Source organism: Catharus ustulatus, chromosome 1 (genome assembly GCF_009819885.2).
Source record: "Catharus ustulatus isolate bCatUst1 chromosome 1, bCatUst1.pri.v2, whole genome shotgun sequence".
In the NCBI taxonomy this organism is placed as follows: Eukaryota; Metazoa; Chordata; class Aves; order Passeriformes; family Turdidae; genus Catharus; species Catharus ustulatus.
In genome coordinates, this window is record NC_046221.1 from 145,458,311 (window position 1) to 145,479,676 (window position 21,366).

Below are 21,366 nucleotides of genomic sequence, written 5' to 3' on the forward strand. Positions count from 1 at the left end.
ATCAAACATAACTAATTATTAATATCATTCTTAAGGCAAATAATGGAAAACTACAATAGTAAAATTGTTTTAATACATTTCCTATAAATATACTGCAAGGAATATAATTCTAAAGAAACCTAATTTTGTTATTCGTTTGTTTTATGATTAAATATATCTCGTACTAAACTTGAATCCCATTCTTATCTGTGCATCAATTATTAACTCATTCAAACTAATTATAACATCAGGTATTTGCTGAAAGGTCAGTTTACTTAAAAATAGTAGCTAAATGTTATTTGGTCTTAAAAAATATTTTCTATATAGCAGATAATCCCTTATGTGTAAATTATAGTTTTTAACCATCAGATCACTTTTCTTGTTTTTTTAATAAACTTGACTCAGATTTAAAAAGCAAATTTAATGTACTTTAAAAGATATTCATTTCTCCTACATGATACTGATTTATTCAGACTGGAACTAGAATTACACAAAATGATAAATTATAAGGCCTAATTACAGTGTTCTGCATATTTTAAGTGACTGTGGAACAAACACAATCACTGTCTTATAAAACTGTCTTGAAAATTCTAAAAAATAATTAAATTCTGAATTTGTCTTCTTGAGACAATTGTTAGTATTGTTGCCACAAAGTAAGTATTTCAGAAATATGGATTTTGAAGTAATAAATTATTTTTAAGAATATTACATTTCTATATATATGGGCTCACACATTCTAGAAAAATGTCCATGAATGATAAAAATCTATTCAATACTCAATGCTGGTTTGTAATATGTGGTTTATGTAACACCCTGTTCAGCCTTTCTCTGTGATTTTCTTCACTATGTTAACTTTCTCTTCTCAGTTATCTATAATAGTCAATAAGTAAATTAAGGTCAAGATGCTATAGTACATCTTTTTTCATGCTAACCTTGGCAGGATACTGCAAAATTTTTGCACAATTTGTCCATATATCTATTTTCAAGTATGTTCTTATGTACTTTTGAGAGCACACAAAGGGAGTGCAGTAGTTCCTAGTATTTACATGTCTACATATAAGTGTCCACACTATGCCTTTCAAACTTCTGACTTAAGGTCACCTTTTTCTTTTGTGACATCTAGGTCTTCTCTTTCTGTCTTCAGAACAGTAAAAATATAGCAATACATTGAAACTGTCATCTCTAGTAATTTTAGAACATCAGTTAATTTTTTGTTTAGATTTACCTGATTCTAATAATTACTTAGTCTCATCAAAACACGTTAATAACATTCTTCAATGCACACAAACTGTAAATGCAAAAGACTTACACTTGAAGTACAGTTTTAGGATCACCCACTTCTCCTCCATCACCAATTGTCAGTGTGTCATAGCCAATCTCCAGATCAAATTCTTCAAAATTTATCTGAATAACCTGCAAAATAATAATAATAATAAATATATAACATATTAAATATAATTTAGAAATAAATAAATGTATTTGAGAGATGAGTCTGTAAATTAAGCTTTTCAACAGTGTAAGTAAAAGGGATCTTCCAATTAATATTTGCATGTAAGTTTAGCATATTTCACAATAAATTAATGTAATTGACCCCAAGGTTTTGGTTCATGACATGTGAATTATAATAACTTTTAGGTATCATCACTCTGATGACCTCCTCAAAGGACCATGATTTTACTTGTTTAAGTAGTTGTTACATGTTTATTACAGTTATGATTAATCACATTACATTTTGATTACTATATACTCAAAGGGTAAGATAACATTGCATTTTGTATAATACCACTGCCTTAAAATACCAACTAAATAATTGTACATCACTGAGTAAATGCAGGGAAGGTGAAGAATATAATTTACTCCTGACATCTATAATCTGGCTCAAGTAGGATAAAGAAGCATAAAAGGTAAAAGTAATTTTCTTAATTAATGAAGTTGTGTGAAATACAACTATCAGAATCATTAGCATTTCTAATATCCTGTGAATTAAATTGGTCTATGAATATTTCTGCTGAAGGATAAAAATTTCAGCACCATTTTAAGCAAATAATGCATTTTGTACAAGAAAAGAAGGAAAGAGGAAGAGAAGAGAAGAGAAGAGAAGAGAAGAGAAGAGAAGAGAAGAGAAGAGAAGAGAAGAGAAGAGAAGAGAAGAGAAGAGAAGAGAAGAGAAGAGAAGAGAAGAGAAAAAGAAAAGAAAAGAAAAGAAAAGAAAAGAAAAGAAAAGAAAAGAAAAGAAAAGAAAAGAAAAGAAAAGAAAAGAAAAGAAAAGAAAAGAAAAGAAAAGAAAAGAAAAGAAAAGAAAAGAAAAGAAAAGAAAAGAAAAGAAAAGAAAAGAAAAGAATGACACACTGTTTCCACCCATGCATTAATCATGGTAACTCCATCTTTAGTCCCTCAGAATTTCATATGGATAAAAATAACAGAATACTTTTACGTAGGAATTTTAATACTGTAATAAATAATCTTTTATTACAGTTATAATTGAGAACTGAGAGTATTTATGTCTAAAGATGTGGATGCCATTCTGATGGATTATTATCATGTCCTTGAAAGCCCATATCCCTTTGTTACACTGAGGTTCTGGTAGTTGAAGAAGGACGTGTTTGTATGAGCAAACGCCAGTACAAGCAAGTTGGAAAACTGACGAATGTTCCAAGGATTGCAGTTTGTTCCAAAGGGAGGAAAAACACTTTCCTTTACAGGTGTAAGTGGTGATATAAGTACACTGAAGAAGAGCCAGTTGGGTCTATTCACATATCTAAACACCTGTGTGTACATGCATATGTGTGTCCATGTATATCTGCCATATCCCAGGAACTACAGGCAAGTACAGAGAGCTAAGAGGGCACAGATGGAAAGGACATGGAAAACTGTGTAGGAAGCAGCTGATTTGCTCTAATTGAGTAAAGAGGAGAAAACCACACATAAATCTTCTTAATCTTCTTAGTTCAAAAAAAAAAAAAATCTGCATATCTTGTGCTGTTCTAGCCACAAAATTTGTAACACTAGACATAAGAATTTAAACTGGAATCCATAACTGCGTTTAAGGTTACATATTTCACTCAGTACTTAGAAGAAGAACCAATGAAAAACAAAAACCAAACCCCCCCCAAACCAACCAAACAAAAAAGCAGTTATTTTTGGTCCACTTTTAAATTCTGTGCAACCAGACGTGCATCAAAAAAGAAGGTTCCACAAAAAAAATGGACAAATAATGTCAATATTGAATTCAACTTGAAAATATATTTCACTTATTAATAGTAAAATACATTTTGAAATAATATTGCAACAAAACCGTCAATACTATATGCATAATGATAAGAAAAGGAAGAAAGTATAAAAATTGTATAACTAATTCATAATCAGAAATCTTAACCCATTTCTCGATTACATCTTAGTCATTTGTTTTTCATTAAACACATGAAGAAATCTAATCTCATTATCTGATTTTTTTTTTTTTGGAAAATGCAATGGTAATATTTTTAAAATCAATAGCCTTCTAGATCCTTTATATTATTTGAGTACCATCGAATTGATAAAAGGCATCTGCCTCTTTGTAGTTAAAGTACTTGTCTTCACAAGTTGTGTCAAAAAAGTAAACCAGATTTTCTTCAGTGCAATCAACATTATCCCATGCGATGTGCATTTAGTCAGAGGAGAAGGTAGATGTTAAGGGAAATACAAGTTTCAAGGTGTGTTTTTTTAAATTAGGAATGACAAAAAAAAAAGGTTTTCTTTATTTCACTGCAGAAAAGTAAGATCTTTGTCATTCTTTTTTAACAATGCTCACAAATAAAAAACTAAGAGAACTCCTTGAAAAATATCTGTCTCATTTAAGGAATATTGTGGAAAATGAAAAAAATAATCAAAAATTGATTTTTTTATTCAAAACATAGGTTTCAGCTTCAACCTTTGATCTAGGTTTCAGCTTCAGTCTTTCCACCTTTGACAGTGAATCTCCAAATTACTGATGATTCTGTTCTAATCTTGCTGCTCTGATGCAATCTCTCACTTTTCTGCAATCTGAAATTATTTTCTGTGATAAAGAGAGCTTTAAAAAAAAATAAACAAAAGAGATGCACATTTAAAAAGGCTGTAATTTCTTTTTTCTCCATTTTTTTTTTCAGAGCAGAATGTTTAATTACAGTATTTTTATCTCACTCTCTTTGTAACTCACCTAAAATTATGATAATGGGATAGGTATGGCTAAAAACTGTGGCTCTATAAAGCCAGAGCTGTCAATATCCCACAGGAAACTAATTCGCTACACATGTATTGTACAAGCCTTTACATGTTCCTACTGTAAAAATAAACTCTCTGTACTTCTTGCAAACTCATCCTTTGACATGCAAAGCCCACACATATCAAATCCTTCCAAATATGCCAACAAGCAAGAAAATAAGTAGTCTTAAGGCTATGTCTTCAGAGTTCTTGTTTTACAACATCAGCTTTAGTTTGATAGAACTCAGTCAGTTGGACTTTTTTTTATTATAATAAGTAATACTTTTTATACTGACTATTTCCTTTAGTATACTGAAAAAGATTTTGATGATATCAGCATTTAATGTTGATATTGATGTAATATTTCAAAATAAAAATTGAAATTTGGGTAAGATGAGAATATAATTTAAAACTTTTTAATAAGCTTATAAAAATTTCTGCTTCTGACAGTGTCTTTGTTCATTTTTCTGAAAAATCTTTAAATGGCAAACCAAAGTTGGGTGCCATCTTTGAATCAGTTAAATATTAGAGTAAAACCTTAGAGTAATTCTATTTTTTAGTCTGTTGCTTATGAGAATAAATACTTGAGGGAAAACTGAAATTATTTATTGCTATATTCTACATATTTTTAAATCAGACTAGCATTACTAAAGTGTGCTATTGATCTGGTTAGTAGATACATAAAATCATAAGCACAATGGCAAGTATTTTTCTTTATCCATACATTCCAGTAAAGTCTATTTTTCAGTTTCCCAGAACAACATTAAAGCATTACTATAAATGAAATAAGATATATTATTGATGTATACAACCATTGATCATGTTATAATGTATTTTTGCATTTATTGCATTTATCCACTGCCCACAATCCCTTTCAAAGCTGAACAGAAAAAAATGAGGGGCCACAAAATATTTTCAAATAATAAGGTATAACATCAAGGAACAATATTATGAACAAAAATATTTCATCAAGTATATGCCTGAGCCATAAGATTCTTGATAAAAGGATTATCCTGTCAAAAGTTGGTTCTGGAATAAGGAAGAAAATTTCTTCAGAAGTAGAAAGATTTCATCTTTGTAGAAGTAGAAGATTCCATCTCAGACAGTTTGCCACCAGTCTTGAGCTATCATTTTGCACATAATGAGTCAACTAATGATGTCAGATATGCATCTGCATGGCCTCAGAACTGAGAATATCTTCAAATTAGGCAATATAATGATTACTATGCTGTGTTTTTATAGAAAGAGATACTCAGTTGACCCTATAATTTTGTGGTTTTATAGTAGCATTTCTGATAAACCAGCAGGTATCAGACTGCTACAATTGTTCTAATATAGGCCACTAATAACTTGAATTTTGTTCCAGAGAATGTTATTAAATACATCCCTATACACTACTATGAGGAAACAGGAATCTTGCATTTTCTCTTCCTCCATGTAAACACTTTACAAAAAACCAAATTATTCAAAATACAATATGCTGACCCTTCATTCCCTAAAAAAAACCCACAAAAATTAAAAAGTACCTAAACAGAAGGCAACAGTCTCTCTACATCCTGGGCTGCTCTTGCTATTTAGCAAGATTAAGCAATGAACAAGTTTGAGTGCCTGATTTAAAAACCCAGTTATAAACCCAGACACAAATAGTAATAAGAGGCAGTAACACTAATAAGTACAGTCTCTACATGGAAAAAAAGTCCTATTTGAAGAATAATTTTTCTGAAAATTGCAATTATTTACTTTGGTCTCCAAATGTTTTGTGAGTCTCTTGAGGGGGAAAAAAGGCCTATTTGAAAAGTAATTTTCTGAAAATTATAATTATTTACTTTGGTCTCCAATTATATTGTAAGAAGTTTTTCAAAAGAATAATTGGGAGCAGAGATCCAATTTCTAACAAATTTTGGTAGGTGTGCCTTCTTTCTGTGCTTTGGAATATATTCTTTACAACCCACTCCTTGGGCAGAACACCAGCTCAGAAGGAAAATGGGAAAAGATTTTATTGAATAGTTAATGAGTACCTCGAGAAGTCCCTACAGTTTTTCAGAGAAAGCATGCTCAGAAGGATGTATTCCAGACAACAGATTTTCCAGACAGTTGTTCAATACGTGTATGCAGTTCCTGATGAAATTGGCTCCCTGAAGATTTTTCGAGCAAATAGTGTTCTAGATGAAGTACTCAACTTTTAGAAGTTTCAGAACATACAAAGCAGAATGGTGTGTAACAGAGGCAAGTGTATGTTCCTCAGAACTGCTTCTGAAGGGGAAGGGTAAAGATACAAAGCTGCACGAACTTCTACATGTGCATCTGTTAACCTGAGTCTTCCCATGCAAATGTAACTCCAAAAATATTTTCAGATGTATAGCAACATTTTCACTCCATAAAATGAGACATTCTACCAGTAAAATAATAGTGATATTTCTAAAGATGTAATGAATATTTTCTCCTTATATAAGTAGTTAAGTATTAAGCTAAGATACAGCTTAAATGAGCTATATATTAGGTAATATTAAGGAATAAATATGAATTAAAATATCCTTGCAAGAATGTAAAATATTTAAGAACTGCTGTGTAACATAAGAATAGTTTAATTGGTTATTTTGCAGTTATATATTATATGAAAGAAACATAATCCAAAATGAAATGGCCTAAATTTTAGGGAACCTGTGTCTCTTCAAATTTAAATAAACTTTGAGTATCAAAGAGGATGAGAAAAGTGAGGGTGGGGGAAGGCAGGAGAAAACTTGGAGATTCACAGAACATTAGAGAAATCAAAGCTAGAAGATAAATGTTCATTATTATTACAGAGGATAAATTCTCACCAGTTGAAATGAAATTTATTATTGAACTTTATTATTGAGTTCCTTTCTTGGAAATAGGATTCATCATATTTAATAGTAGGCATCTGCAGTGCAAACAACTATATTTGATGTAGGCTTCTCCAAAAAAAGTTTAAAAACCTGCCTAGAGTGTAATCTATTTCATCAAAAGGTAAAAATTCAGACTAGATCAACCACATCTTAGAAGTATCCATTACTCTTGTCTAGAAAGTGAGTTTAGGCATTTATATGTGGATGTCTATGCTAAGGACAATTGAAATGTACTAAAATCACATAAAATATTATTATTATTATTATATCATTTAGAATACTTTGGAGGAACAGTAGTTTAAAAAAAATGGATATTCCTACCTTGTTCTGAAAACAAATTCATTAAATTTACAGCATAAAGAGATTATATTTTTATTTTTCATGTTATAGTTTTTTGTTTTCATAGAAGTACGACGTATTTTGCTGGCTTGGATTCACAATAGGAGTTTCTGAGATTGATTATTCAGAGCAATACAGCATTCTACAATACTTTTAATATTTCCACAAAAGAAAATGAATGAGTACAAATAAATCATTAAGCAAACACATTTTCTTTTACTGAAGTTTCTGTTTATCATGTTCTCAGCAATAAAAACTGTTAGATAACTTTCATCTTGGGAGACAGATTATTAAACTCTAGGCAATTATTTCAGTTTGGATTTAGCATTTTTTTCTCACATTAAATACCATAATATTTGCAAATGCTGTTTTATTCTACTTGTAAAAATCACAAGTAGTTGTACTTTAAGTTAATTTCACTTATTTTTGTTAAAATATGAGAAAAGAAGGCAAAAATTTTGATTTAGGCATTGAAGGAAACAGGTCATTAGTAATTAACTTTAACATGGTGTAGGAATAGCATTTGCACCTAGAAGGTAGCAAGAGAAGAAATGGTAAAATTTGAACATTCTGGCAACCTCTAGTGCCAGGATATTGGTTATTGGTCTAGGAAATATCTATTAATGCAGACATCTTGCAAAAACCTATTGTATGAATGATACTTGCACAGTAGCAACTGGAAGAAATCCACCTTGCTGAAAAATATTCACAAAATACCTATTTTCTCCATTTTTCACTGTTTACTCTAGCAAGAAAAATCTACCTAAAAACTCCTAATCATATCTGGTTGCCTTTGTCACTTGTAGAAGTGAAATTAGGCAAGAAGAAGAAAATATATCCTGTTTGTATCTGATTGTCCTCATATGCCCTCGAGACATAATTAATTGCTTTTGTGCTGAGGATGTCTGAATAATTCCCAGTAAGTAAATGATGGGCATTTAAATCTGATGGTACAAGCTAAGGCAATGCCACTGTCTGATTGATCAGCTTTATCGTCATAATCTTCCATAAAATCACAGGTCCCTCCATCAAAATAATTGTGTTATCATACATTTGATTATAGAAGAATAGGTTCAGAAGAAAAATATATTGAAAAAAAATAATATAAAATGTAGCTATCATTTTGTTTAAATTATTTATAATATGTATAATTTTATTTTATATTACTGCTATCATGGAGCAGCTAATCCTGGAAAATTAAGGACAAGAAAATCATCAGGAGTAGTCAGCATGGCCTTACCAAGGGAAAGTCATGCTTGACAAACTTGATAGACTTCTATAATTAAATGACTTGCCTGGTGGCCAAGAAAAAACTGGTGGATATTGTCTACCTGGGCTCCAGGTGGACCTTTGATATTGTCAAGATATTAACAGACAGGCTGCTGATGTGTGGGCTCTGCTGACAACGAGGTGGATTGAAAACAGGACAAGAAAGTCTGCACTGAGAGGATGGTTATCAGTGAGACAAACTCTGGTTTGGGGCCAGTAACTCATGCTGTATCTCAGGGGTCAATATTGGGACAAGTCTCCTTTAACATCTTTATAGGCTATCTGGATGATGAGGCAGACTTTACTCTCTGCCACAACAGTGAGAAGGGATTAGTGGTTAATAGGCCAGAGGATCATGCTGCCAGAAGAGGGGCATCAACAGGCTGGATAAATGGATCATTAAAAACCTCATGAAGTTCAACAAAGGGAAGTGCAGAGTCAAATCCCCAGGGAGGAGCTACCCCATATACATATTGGGGGCCATCCAGCTGGAAAGCTGCTTTGCAGAATAGCAAAAATTGCAGAATTCTTTTTTTTTTTCCCTCCACTTTCCCAGATATGGAGAAGAAGATGCTCTAGACAGCCTGAAAGGAAGTATGACTGGCCATGACCATTATAAAGAGATAGTAATAGGTATAAGCAGGAAAAAAAATCAACTAATTTATGAAACCACAATGAAAAAATCACATTCATCTTTCCCTCACAAAACTAAGCCCAGTCAGAGTTTAAAAAAAAAATTTTTAAAAATATTATTCTCAAATAGCAAAATTGTTGCAATCATAGGAAGGGACTAAGGACTTCAAATTGTCCTGCCCTGCTTTGGTTCCTCCTTACAGTAGTTACTCAGAAAGGATATCCTTGCACCCAGCATAGAAATCTGCCCTTTTTAATCCCACAGGGGGCAAGCCATCTGTTCCAAAGAAAGCAGAGGTCACTAATTGATGTCAGCCTAACCTGATGGGCAGCCACACATCCTGACAGGGATGAAAACGTGGGAATCATATTGTGACTTAAGTCTCAGTGCAAACCTTCAGTTTGGACTCTGAATGTGTATAAGGTAAGTTTCGGGAGCAGAGGTACTGCAGGGTGAGGGGAAGGTGCTGATTTAGATTTGTTCTTACTTTAGCTCTTCTATTCTATTCTGATTTGGCAGTTAATTTTATTACAGTAATTTCACGAATACAAGCCGCACCAATTTGACCAAAATTTTGGTGGAAACCCGGAAGTGCGGCTAATATTCCGGGGCGGCTAATCTATTAACAAAATTCTAAAAGCTGCCAACACGGAAGTGAGAGCCCGCGGCAGCCCCAAGCCAAGCTGGAGCCCGGCCGGCCCCGGCAGAGGTGGGAAAGCCTGGCAGAGGCGGGGCCAGCAGTGTTGGGGGCGGGTGGCAGAGCCTGAGCCAGCAGGGCGGGGGAGCCCGGGAGAACTGGGGCTAGCAGTGCAGGGGAGCATGGCAGAAGCAGGAAGGCCGGCGGGTGGGGCTGCCTGGCAGCGGGGGAAGCCCAGCATAATCGGGGCCAGCAGCGTGGGGGAGCCCGGCGGTGCGGGGGCCTGCAGTGCCGGCCAGGGCGAGGAAACGCGGCGGCGGTGCAGACGGGAGGGGGCGGCCGGCGAGCCTGGTGGCGGCGGCGGCAGCCCTGCCGGCGGGGCGAGCGAAAGCGGCGCTCGCGAAAGCGCCGCCCGGCGAGCGAAAGCGCCGCCGCTCGCGAAAGCGCCGTGAGCGAAAGCGCCGCCGCTCGCGAAAGCGCCGCCGCTCGCCGTGAAAGCGCCGCCGCGAGCCGGGAAAGCGCCGCCGCGAGCCGCGAAAGCGCCGCGGGGCGGGCGCGGCGCGGGGCGGGCGCGGCGCTCGCGAGGCGCGGCGCGGGGCGAGCGAAAGCGGCAGCGGGGCGAGCGAAAGCGGCAGCGGGGCGGACGGCGAGCCCGGCGGCGGCAGCCCTGCCAGCCGGGCGAGTGAACGCGGCAGCGGGGCGGTGCTGACGGGAGAGGGGGGCCAGCGAGCCCGGTGGCGTCGGCAGCACCACCCGGCCAGCCCCGCCGAGCCGTGGCGCTGAGCTGGGCCACCCGGCCCCGTCGGCAACCATGAGCGGGCCGAGCCTGCCTGGCCCCGCCCCGAGCCAGTAAAGCCCGCTATGCCGCGATCCTGTTACTAATTGGCCAATTTGTGAAAGCTGCGCACGGATTCTCGCGACGAACGAAAGTGCGGCTAATATTCGGGGTGCGGCTTATCTATTGACAAAGACAGCAACATTGTCGAGGCACCGGGGGTGCGGCTTATAATCCGTGCGGCTTGTATTCGTGAAACTACTGTAATTTCTCCAAGTGAGTCTGCTTTACATATGAGAGTAATTAGGCAGTGATTTCCATGTCTTTATCTGTGAGCTTTTTCTTTTTATTTTCTGCCCCGTATTTCCTCCCAGGAAGGGAGATCAGCCTGGTGGGCATTGGCAGCCAAGACTAGCACACTATAGAATGATACCAAGAGCCTTTGAAGGAGTCTCTTCACAGAAAACAGGGAAACAGCAAACTACTATCAGCTCTATTTCCCAGCCTAATAACACAAAAAAAGGTATATATTGAGAAGAACAATTTCCTGTAAAGATCACTCACAAGAGCAACCAAGTGAACTCAACCATGGAGACAACCGACAAATCCCTGTGCCAAAAAATTCATCAAACAAAAAGGCTGAAACATCTCAAACGCTCACAGTGCAAGCACTGGAAATTTATTATCAAAGTTTCTTGGTCATATACATTTATCTTTTTAAAAGCTCTAGCTTGGGTGTGGATATTCATGATAAGTAAAAGTAAGAAAAATGTTTGCATTTAGAATTGGTCCCAATTTAGGAGCTTATAGAAAGTCAAACAGAACTAAAATTCAAATTTGATATTTAATTTTACATAAAGTTTCATCAAAAGGTGGAGTTAATAGCTCCAGATATAGTAAATACAGGGAACAGCTAGAATCAAATATTGCATATAGCTCAAAGAGAAATAAGTGCTTCTGTTGTAGCTATTGCAATAAGCACAATCTCACTCATTCCCTATGGGTTGCTTATATTTTCAGAGCGTGAAACACTACTTCTGTGGTCACAGACATGGCAGGGGAAAAAGTTTACAATAATTAGGATGATGAACCTGTCCTCCTTTCATAATGAAGACTTATAGCAAAATTTCAGTATGGAATGACAATTCATTTATCCCTCTACAACTGCACATGCCTCCTGACTCCAAAGTCTCTCATGCAACAATTTAGTCTGTTCCCTCACAGGCAAACCTGCTAACTTCCTGGCATGGGAATAGCTGGATTCCCTACTAGCTCTTATTCTGTTGAGCGAATCTCCCCTCTGTCCACATATATTTCTAAGATTTTTTAACTGTACTATATATGTGATCCAGTTATTTTCTAACTGGATCAAAATATACATGAGTAACATGGAAGAATAGTGCAGCCAACACTACAAAGCAATATATTGTGTTCTGACCAGAACTGAAATATATTTACACTTTATAGTTTCATGTAAGATAAAAATGCAGCATCTACTATTGATAAATACAAGAGCAGCCTTTTTAATCTGCATGGATGAAGAGCAAAATTATGGGTAAAATAGATAGTTTAGAGTGAGCTTAAGTATGCTCATACTTTTTAATCATTTCACTTTAACACCCATAATACAGCTTCACACTAGGCTTAGGAAAAGTCAAGTTTTTGAGGCATTTACTTTCAAAAAAAGCTGCACTGTGGTTTGTTCCAACAGACCTGACCAAAAGAAACTTCATGAAATGAATCTTTGAATTCATGCTGGAGCATCCTGCCTGCTTGAGATTTATACTGCTAACCTGATTAAATATGGATGGCAACTGGGTTTAGGCTTAACAGCAAGCTTAGGAAATGTTCCACTGACAGTTTTGACATGGTTAACAACATAACGCAGCTGAGAAAAATTAAACATAAATGCTCAGCACTTTGTTGAATATTCTTTGCTTATTTTTGGCTTGGTCAAAAAGCAAAAGGCCTCAGAAATTTAAAGATTAATTTTTTTGCAGGAAGAAAACAGCAACTTAGTGACATGAGGAAGGAGGAAAGGAAGAATTGAATGTAAATATATATTTTAAAAAAGGACTATTTTAATATAAAATGATTAAATGACAACCATATTTAATATTATTTCAGTAATAGTTGCAAGTTTTTCCCTCAGTATAATTCTCCAGACTTTCAGAAAATATCATGTTAGGAGTTTCTCAGATACTTTGAATTATTTAAAATCTCTTAGAAAGTAAAGGTCTACAGCAACTGGAAACAGATGTTATACATTTTCAGTAAGTTCTGCCATTTCAACAAAATTCAGATTATAGATTTCCTAACAGACAATTGATATCCACATAAAAACCAAACAAACCAAATGAACAAAAACCTCCAGAAACAAAAAACCTTATCAAAAATAATAACTAAAAAAACCCTAAAGCTAAAATCAAAAGTCAGCTATCTCCCAACTCTCAAGCATGTCATTCTTGATTTCCAAATTTCTTCAAAATTCAGTAGATAAAAGGATAAGAATGTGAACACTATAAGAATGTGTCAAACTTTCAAAAGCCTATATTCTAAAGAATACATTTAAAGTAATGTATTTATGCAAGCAGTAAGGAGACTTCTATTACTGAAATATGCTCAAAATGTAGAGTATGGTTGTGACAATCAAAAGGTAACATACAAATTATTTTTTTTTTTTTAAATTCTGTCATATAAAATTAACAAAAACAGGACCTAGTTTTCTGTTCTATCTAAATTTAGCAGTTAGCTCACATGTTTTATTTCTTCTTACAATTCTAAAACCAAACCAGCTTGAATTTTTTTTTCTTTTTTTAAAGGAACCCTTTTGCTTATTTTTCTCCTTCTTCATGCTTGGTGATGAATGATATGTGGTGTGAATGTGGTTGAGATCTGTCAGAAAGTCTGTCATTCTAACACTGACATTTTCCACAGTGTTTCTGTCACTGCAGATTAGAAAAAAATCAGCAAGTATAATTCATAAGACTTGAACTCTGGTTAACTTTAGCCCTAATTCAGATTTCACTGGTATTTTAGCCTGGCAGAAATTTAAAATTCATAATTTTGTAGTTTTTGGTTTGTTTTGGTTTTGTTTTGGTTTTGGTTTTGGTTTTTTGTTTTGTTTTGGGTTTTTTTTTTCGTTGTTGTTGTTGTTTTGGTTTTGTTTTTGTTTTTTTAAATAAAACAATGAAAAGAAAATAGGGTTTAATTTCATAGAAGAAAAGAAATACAAAAATTGTGCTAGGGAGGAAATGCAAATTAAATCTTGAAAATATAAATATTTTCTACTCAAAATGTAAACATAAAATTATCCCATTCCTTATATTAGAACAAATTACTGGCAATACATAGCATGATCTGGACCCTAATTGATGAGTTTATGCAATATCCCACATGATATTCAGTTATCATTTCCCTTACTAGATGCGAGAGATGTAATGAAATGGAGTCCAAACTGAGAAATTCTTGTTCTCATTTCTGTTCAGATATTCATAAGAACTTTTTCAAGGGACTCAAAGATTAATAATATGTGCATCACACTGGAGGACAAATAAAGTAATTTAAATTTTGTTGCTTCTTCAGAATTCCACAGAAAGGTATGATTTTCATGAATGTTCTTTCATGTAGAACCCTGTAATTATAGCTCTGCTATTTTTCATCAACAAAGCTTTTGTTGATTCCAGAGTAGCCATGGATAAATGTGGCAACAATCACTTCATTAGTGCATTTTAAAAAAACCAAAAAACAAAAAACAACAAAACTATATGGAAACCATGTTATGACAACCCAGAAATGGGAAAACTGTCCATAAAATTCCTCCATCATATGATGATGGAGAAGCTTTACATGTATAGGTACTGACTCTTCACAGAGAATTTCAACCACCCCTCACAAGAGGGCAACAAAGCAAGATACAAGGCATACAGAAGGTTTAAAGAATGTGTTGGTGTGATACTATAGATATTACACTGTTGCAAAGTTATGCATCAATTGCCTATATTTCTTTCTGCACTGAATCACTACTCAGAGCTTTCTACATCATAGTTTATAATTATTCTAATCATAATATTAATTATTGAAAAATTAGTTGCTTTCTCTCAAACAGATCAACTCCAGAGAACAGGATCCTGATATAAGAATAAGAATTCAAAAAAACATGCATAAGAACAATGAAAATACGGGGATCTCACCGATAACATCAGATGCATCAGTATACCTTCAGCAATGAGTTTTATTTTTTACTCTGTCCACATGACTTTCCTTTCACAAGCAATTTTTATTCTACTTTTCAGAGCAAACTTACTGCCCTCTCTGGCCATGTTTGAGGTTTTTAGTTATGGCCCTACTCCACTGTCAACAAGGCTTGGGCATGAAAAGTGTGTCTGATTAACTGCATGAGGCAAGGGACCAACCATAGTGCAGTACAAAACTAAAGAGGCAGATAATTGACTGGGGAAACATTGCTTTCATCTGTATGGTGCTGTTATCAAACGTATTTCTGAAATCAGTTAGGGAGAAAATTAGCTAGATTCAGTCCTGGATAAATCCATTTACACTACAGTTAAAGAGCCTTTCAGGGTCTTTCATCTACTGCACTTTCCCTTAAAAGAGTCTCAGTTTCCAAGCTATTTTGTTGCAAATGATGCAACAAGTAGCAGTTCTGAAGTACCAAGATCACTAAGCCATTGCGGTTCTCTATCGTCATGTTATAATGAATACCATCACATTATTTCATGTAGTCATTATAAAAAACTTTTAATGACAAATCTTCATTTATACATCATTGATATTTTTTGACTTCAAGGCACAAACTATCATTAACACCCACATTCAACATACAATCTTCACTCAGAACAACAAAAAGCCCCCAACTGAACTAAATAGAAGAAAAAAGTTTCCTGCATCAAATCAAAAAATAACATTTTCACAATATAGAACAAAAGGACAAATTACAAAAAAATCCACCCCTGGACCCTTCACTACCATTATACAAATTCTCTATTATCATCCTACTTCATAGCACGGTTTAATACTTATTTTGCCTATTATTTTCCCCAATTAGTATGTCCTCTAGCAGCCATATAAGGCCAGCAGTATTGTGTTCAGAACAGGAAGGTAATGCTAGCATAAATCGAAACTAAACACATTTATTATTTTGATTATTTAAGCAAAGGCTTTATGCACGCAAGTTCCTCAATACATCATAAAAAGTTGTTCTAACTTGTATAAAGAGCTCCTTTTCTTTTAACTTCCACAAGTTAATGTTCTTCTAATCAGTGCTAGACACCTTTTCTGAAAACTAGAAACATATATAAATGTTGTTCCAGATAACATTGCAAACCTTTTATCTATTCCTTAGTTTAAAAACTCCATAATTCCTGTGTTTCTGCATTTCACTGCAATATCAAAGAGTTATAATTATTCCAACCAATACCATACAAAGAACAGTATTTTCTGGGTAATGCTGAAGCTATTAAGGTAGCTCCTAGTACTACAATCTGCCTGTGATGAATCTAACTAGGAGTATAGTATTTTCAGTGCTATATTACAGAAGTTCAGAAACAGTGTCCAACTTATACTTTGAAATAAAATTACTTGCTTAACATTACTTCTTTGCATTCTTACTACTGGTATAATACTAATGTACCACCAACAAACAGGTATTCCTGGTTATGGCTTTATATAGAATGTTATATTTAATTTTAAGTAAGTGACCTGTTTTCACAATATATCTTCAGAGTATTTAAATATTTGAAAAGACAGATAAATATTCAAGGTGCAGTAAGGCTGTCAGATGCTCACCAAGCCACTTCATCACTACCCCTCAGCAGCACAGAATGAGAAATCCAGAAAAAATCTGTGGGTCAAAATAAGGACAGGGAGATTGCTCACTAATTACTATCATGGGCAAAACAAACTCTATCCAGGGAAAATTAGTTTTATTTACTGACAATTAAAAATAGAGTAGGAAAGTGACAAATAAGAACAAAACTAAACCCACCATCATCCCAGTCTCCTTCTCCATGGGCTCAAATTCACTTTTTTTTGTTCCTGACTCCTCTGCCCCCTCCTCTCTCCCAAACTGGCAAAGGGGAAAATGAAATGGGGGCTGCATCAGTTTGTAACACTTCATCTCTGCTGCTCCTTCCTCCTCATGCTCTTTCCCTGCTCCAAAGTTAGGGCCCTCCCACAGGAGGGCTTCTTCACACCCTTCTCCAACACGGGTCTCTTGCACAGGCTGCAGTTCTTCAAAATCTGTTTTATTATGCTCCTTCCATGGGATCACAGGTCCTGCCAGAAACCTGCTCACCCTTGGGCTCTCCATGGGGTCACAGCTTCCTTCAGGCACACCCACCTCTCCAGGCACAGGTTCTGCACAGACCACAGGTGGATCTCTGCTCCACCACGGACTTCAATGAGTTGTAGGGGACAATCTGCACCAATGGCACTCTCCAGAGGCTCCAGGGGAATCTGTGCTCCAGCATGGAGTGCTTTCTTCCACTTCTTCTGCTCTGCCCGTAGTGTCTGTGGGGTTATTTCTCTTGGGTATTCTCATTCATCTCCTTCAGCTACTGTCATACTGCTTTTTTGCCCTTACTCAAATAAGTTATCACAGAGGCACCACCAGCTTGCCTGATTTGCTCAGCTGTGTCCTGTAGTGCGTCTGTCTTGGAGCCAGCTAGAACTGTCTCAGTCTAATATGGGGGCAACTTCTGATGTCTTCCTAGAGAAGTCACCCCTAAAGCCATCCTGCTACTGAAACTTTGCTTTGTAAATAAAATCAAAATGCATGTATACTAATCTAATCAAACTGAAGCATGCATATACTGAAGTATTTTACTGAACCAGCAGAGGTTAAACCTATGAAATCTGATCCATCCCCAAGTATTAAAACTATGTATTCTTATATGTTGTTATCATTCAGGTAATAGGACAGTTTTCATATGGTCATATGCTATTTTGCAGTATTTAGAGTTTAAGGGGAAAAAAAAATCAGTGTAGAATTACACTTTAGTACATTTTATTTGAACTATAGGAGGCATGATCTCTGATTAAAGAGAGAGTCAATGTTATTTTCATTAGAATTAGAATTTTTTATATATGGAGCAACCTTTTCTTTCAAGTGGTTTGAGAGGAAGGAAAGCAACTGCACCTGCCCAGTACAAGCAAAATAGGCAGCTACTGGAGACAGTGCACGAAGGGGCACTAAGAAGATTAAGGGATTGATTGTAACTTCTTTCATATAAGGTTGAGACAGCTGGGCTTGCTTACACTAAAGAAGAAGAGGATCACTGAATCTCAAAGTCTATAATCTCCCGATGGGAGGATGTAAAGAAGATGAAACCAAACTCTTTCCAGTGGTGCCCGGTGACAGGACTGGAGACAATGAGCACAGACTAAAACACAGGAGGTTCTTTCTGAACATCAGGAAGCAGTTTTTCCCTGTGGGGGTGAGTGAACATTAACTCTGGTTGCCTAGAAAGGTTGTGGAGTTACCATCCTTTGAGATATTCGGAATTGTCTGAGCCTCTAGGTGGCTCTGCTTGAGCAGTGAGTTCAACTACAGAATTTCTGGAGGTTCATTCCAACCTCGACCATTCTGTAACTCTGTCAACCACACTGACAAACAGAGAAAAAGCATTTGTTCAATTAAATTTCTGCAGTTCTAGAAATGCATAAACTGGATATTTTAAAGGAAAATAATACTGTGGAATAGTGTTTTTGAATATTTTCATAAAGATATTTTTGGTAAAAATGAAATTCTGAGGTTTTGAAGCTAACACTGTATCACCATCCTGTGAATTGGCAGGAAGGGAGGAGGAAGGTAGCATCAACACATGAATACCAGCAGAATGTAATCCTTTAATCTACAAGTCATTAATATCTTAAACTGGCAGTCACCTGTGACTTGCCAGTAAATACATACCAGTTTGTGAGCTCAAGGGTTTGCTTCTACCAGTGGTAGAATGTCTAAAACCTTATTTGGCTGTTTTTGTTATGTAGACATGCCCTTGGTCCATTTAAGAAAGGAAAACATTTTATGCAAATTATGGTCTTATGGGTCTTAAATTAATTCAACTGCTTACTGGGGATTTTCAGGCCATTTAAAGAACTTGCACAAAGTGTAGTAGCTGTGTTTAATTTCCTCAAATAGCATGATACTAAATTCTCTCAGCTGGCACATTTGACAAAACTTTCAGAAATTCAAGATGTGTATACAGATTTCATCTTGCTCACAAATATTTTTCAATTAAAGGAATAAAAATATGAAAATTCTTTGGAATTAGAAATGGATCTTAACTTTTTCCCCATCTGTGAAACAGAAACAGAATAATTTTTCAAGGACTCTTGACACTTTTTTAATGACCTATAAATTGCATGCATTTGATAAACACTCCTTGGAACAAGGATCAAACAAACAAACAACATCCCTCCCAAACACATTTACAATTTTCATTATCAAATTCTAATCAGTTGTATAAATATTCTTTTTTTCTTCTACCAAAGTGGAGCATAAGGATGGCTTCCAGACAGGACTTTGTAAAGTTAGGGTGAGAAATACACCAGGGTAGTGAAATGATTTTTAAAATTTTGAAAATAGTCGAGTTTTCACTGAGTCCTCTGATGAATTCAGGTGCAAAGAGTGGGCTTTATAGGCCTGTCTGATCAGTTAATGGAATGTGATGCAGATGGCAATATAAAACAAAATTTAGAGGTAGAATATATCCCTGTACCAGCAAACACAGGCCATAATAGTCTTTTACAAAATATTCCAGAGCTGCACAGTTAATTTATGTTTTATTACTCTAAACAAGTCCATTATACTCAGTTGATACACCTCAAATGATACATCTGGAAATAGAACATAGCCATTGATGCCAGGTGTCTAGTTTTTGAAATTAAAGACAACTGGTGTCATAACTTAGCTTTATTGCTCTTCTTTGACTCATCTGACATTATCAGAACTTTCAGTACTTTTGTTTTAAAGGTAGGTATAAAGTACATGGGATTTTAATACAGTGGTTGAGACAATGAAATAAACATCTTCAGAGTGTTTCCTCATGAAGGGAAAATGAATTTAAGAATTTCAGTGATTTCTCACACAGTCTAAGGCCAAACATGATATAAACAGTCTTATACACAAAGTAGCTCTTCTGCTTATAACACAGTATTAGTGGGCCCATGAAATTGCCTCATACCATTGGATAGTTGCTACAGGGAACTAAGTTAGAGAACCACATAAAAACATGATAGCATCTACTTGGTATACAAAAAGTAAAAAAATCCTAGGGGAAACGAGGTTTTAACATCTGTCCATACTCATCTAGTATCAGACATTTCTCTAAAATATCTGAAATGCACCTAGTACAAAACCTGGACTGCGGAGATTAATTTTATAAGTGAAAATGTTATGGTCTATGTGTGCTTTTTTTTTTGGTTGGTTTAGGGCTGGTGGGGGACAGGGGATTTGTTTCTTTTGAGGTTTTTTTTTTTAAGAAAAATCAGAAGATTTAACTTACCTTATTAGTATTGATAGCTGTGATGACCCATACACACTGAGCATTGCTGTCATACTGAAATGGAAAATTGGGTGATGCAAAAGTGCCTCCGGGCCCCTGAAGATTGGATCCACAAGTTTTGACTGCAAAAAGAAAGTTCATCTTTTAATTCACACAGAAAATGCATGCAGCAGATTCATAAACCTATCTCTAACTTACTCTAGTCATTATGTGAAGAATTAAAATACTACTTAACAAAAACTGAGCCACCTCTTACTAGAGAATAGAACATTCATATTTAATTATTTTGACCAAATAAAATAGACCTCTTGTGTCTGAGCATATAACCTTATTTTAAAAAAAAAGTATTTGGAGGAAAAACAGTAACTACAGTAACAGAAACTGCCCTACTTATTTTTAAAATTCTTCAAGGACTAACTTATGACACCTTCACTAATGTCTTGAAAGACAAATTTAAATAGAATGTTAAAAAAAGATCACTTTTAACACTGTGCATATGTGCTTTTTTTTGCATGTGTTGGTGTATGGCATGTCAGCATTTTTTTTCTTCTGTAACCCCTGTACAACCCATTGAATCGATGGTCAAAGCACTGAAAAGATTAAAGGAAGCTTATAAAAGTTAGACTAACACAAAACAGTGTTATCTATCTCTAAAGATTACAAAGGGAGTTTATTTTCAAATCAAAGTCTGTATGGTTATTTACAATAGCATGTCAGGTAAAAAAAAAACCAAACAACATTATTTATGTAGCTGGCATGTCTGTCACAAATAATACAAAGGATATAAACTGTGTCCTGTGTGCTTTCAAATTACACTTTTAAGGCACTAAATTCCTTGTCTGTTGAAGACAATAATAGTTTTATTGTATTTCCTTGATATTCAGATCTTTGCTGAATGCTCTAATGGTTAAATTTTCCTTCATGAAGATATAAAACTGACAAGCAACCTCAAGGAAACATGAGCCTATCCAATTTCTCCAGTGATTATTATGACACCACATAAACTGCAAAAGGTAAAGAACTATTTATTTCACTGCATTCTGACATCTTGAATAATTGAATAAAATACTGGCCCTCAGATATGTGAAATAATCCTGGAGTTGCATTGCACTTTCACAAAG

At 35.4% G+C, this 21,366-nt stretch overlaps 1 protein-coding gene across 4 annotated transcripts in view; it reads right to left on the reverse strand.

Moving 5' to 3' along the window:
* The window catches only part of LOC116996220 (CUB and sushi domain-containing protein 3), a 617,877-nt gene that overhangs the window by 321,463 nt on the left and 275,048 nt on the right, over nucleotides 1-21,366 (reverse strand). For all 4 annotated transcript variants that reach the window (XM_033059469.2, XM_033059460.2, XM_033059450.2 and 1 more), the window contains 2 exons: nucleotides 20,246-20,367; nucleotides 1,289-1,392 (listed from right to left, as the gene is read on the reverse strand). In XM_033059469.2, the coding sequence (XP_032915360.1) occupies nucleotides 1,289-1,392; nucleotides 20,246-20,367 (226 nt within the window). The remainder of the gene's footprint in view (nucleotides 1-1,288; nucleotides 1,393-20,245; nucleotides 20,368-21,366) is intronic.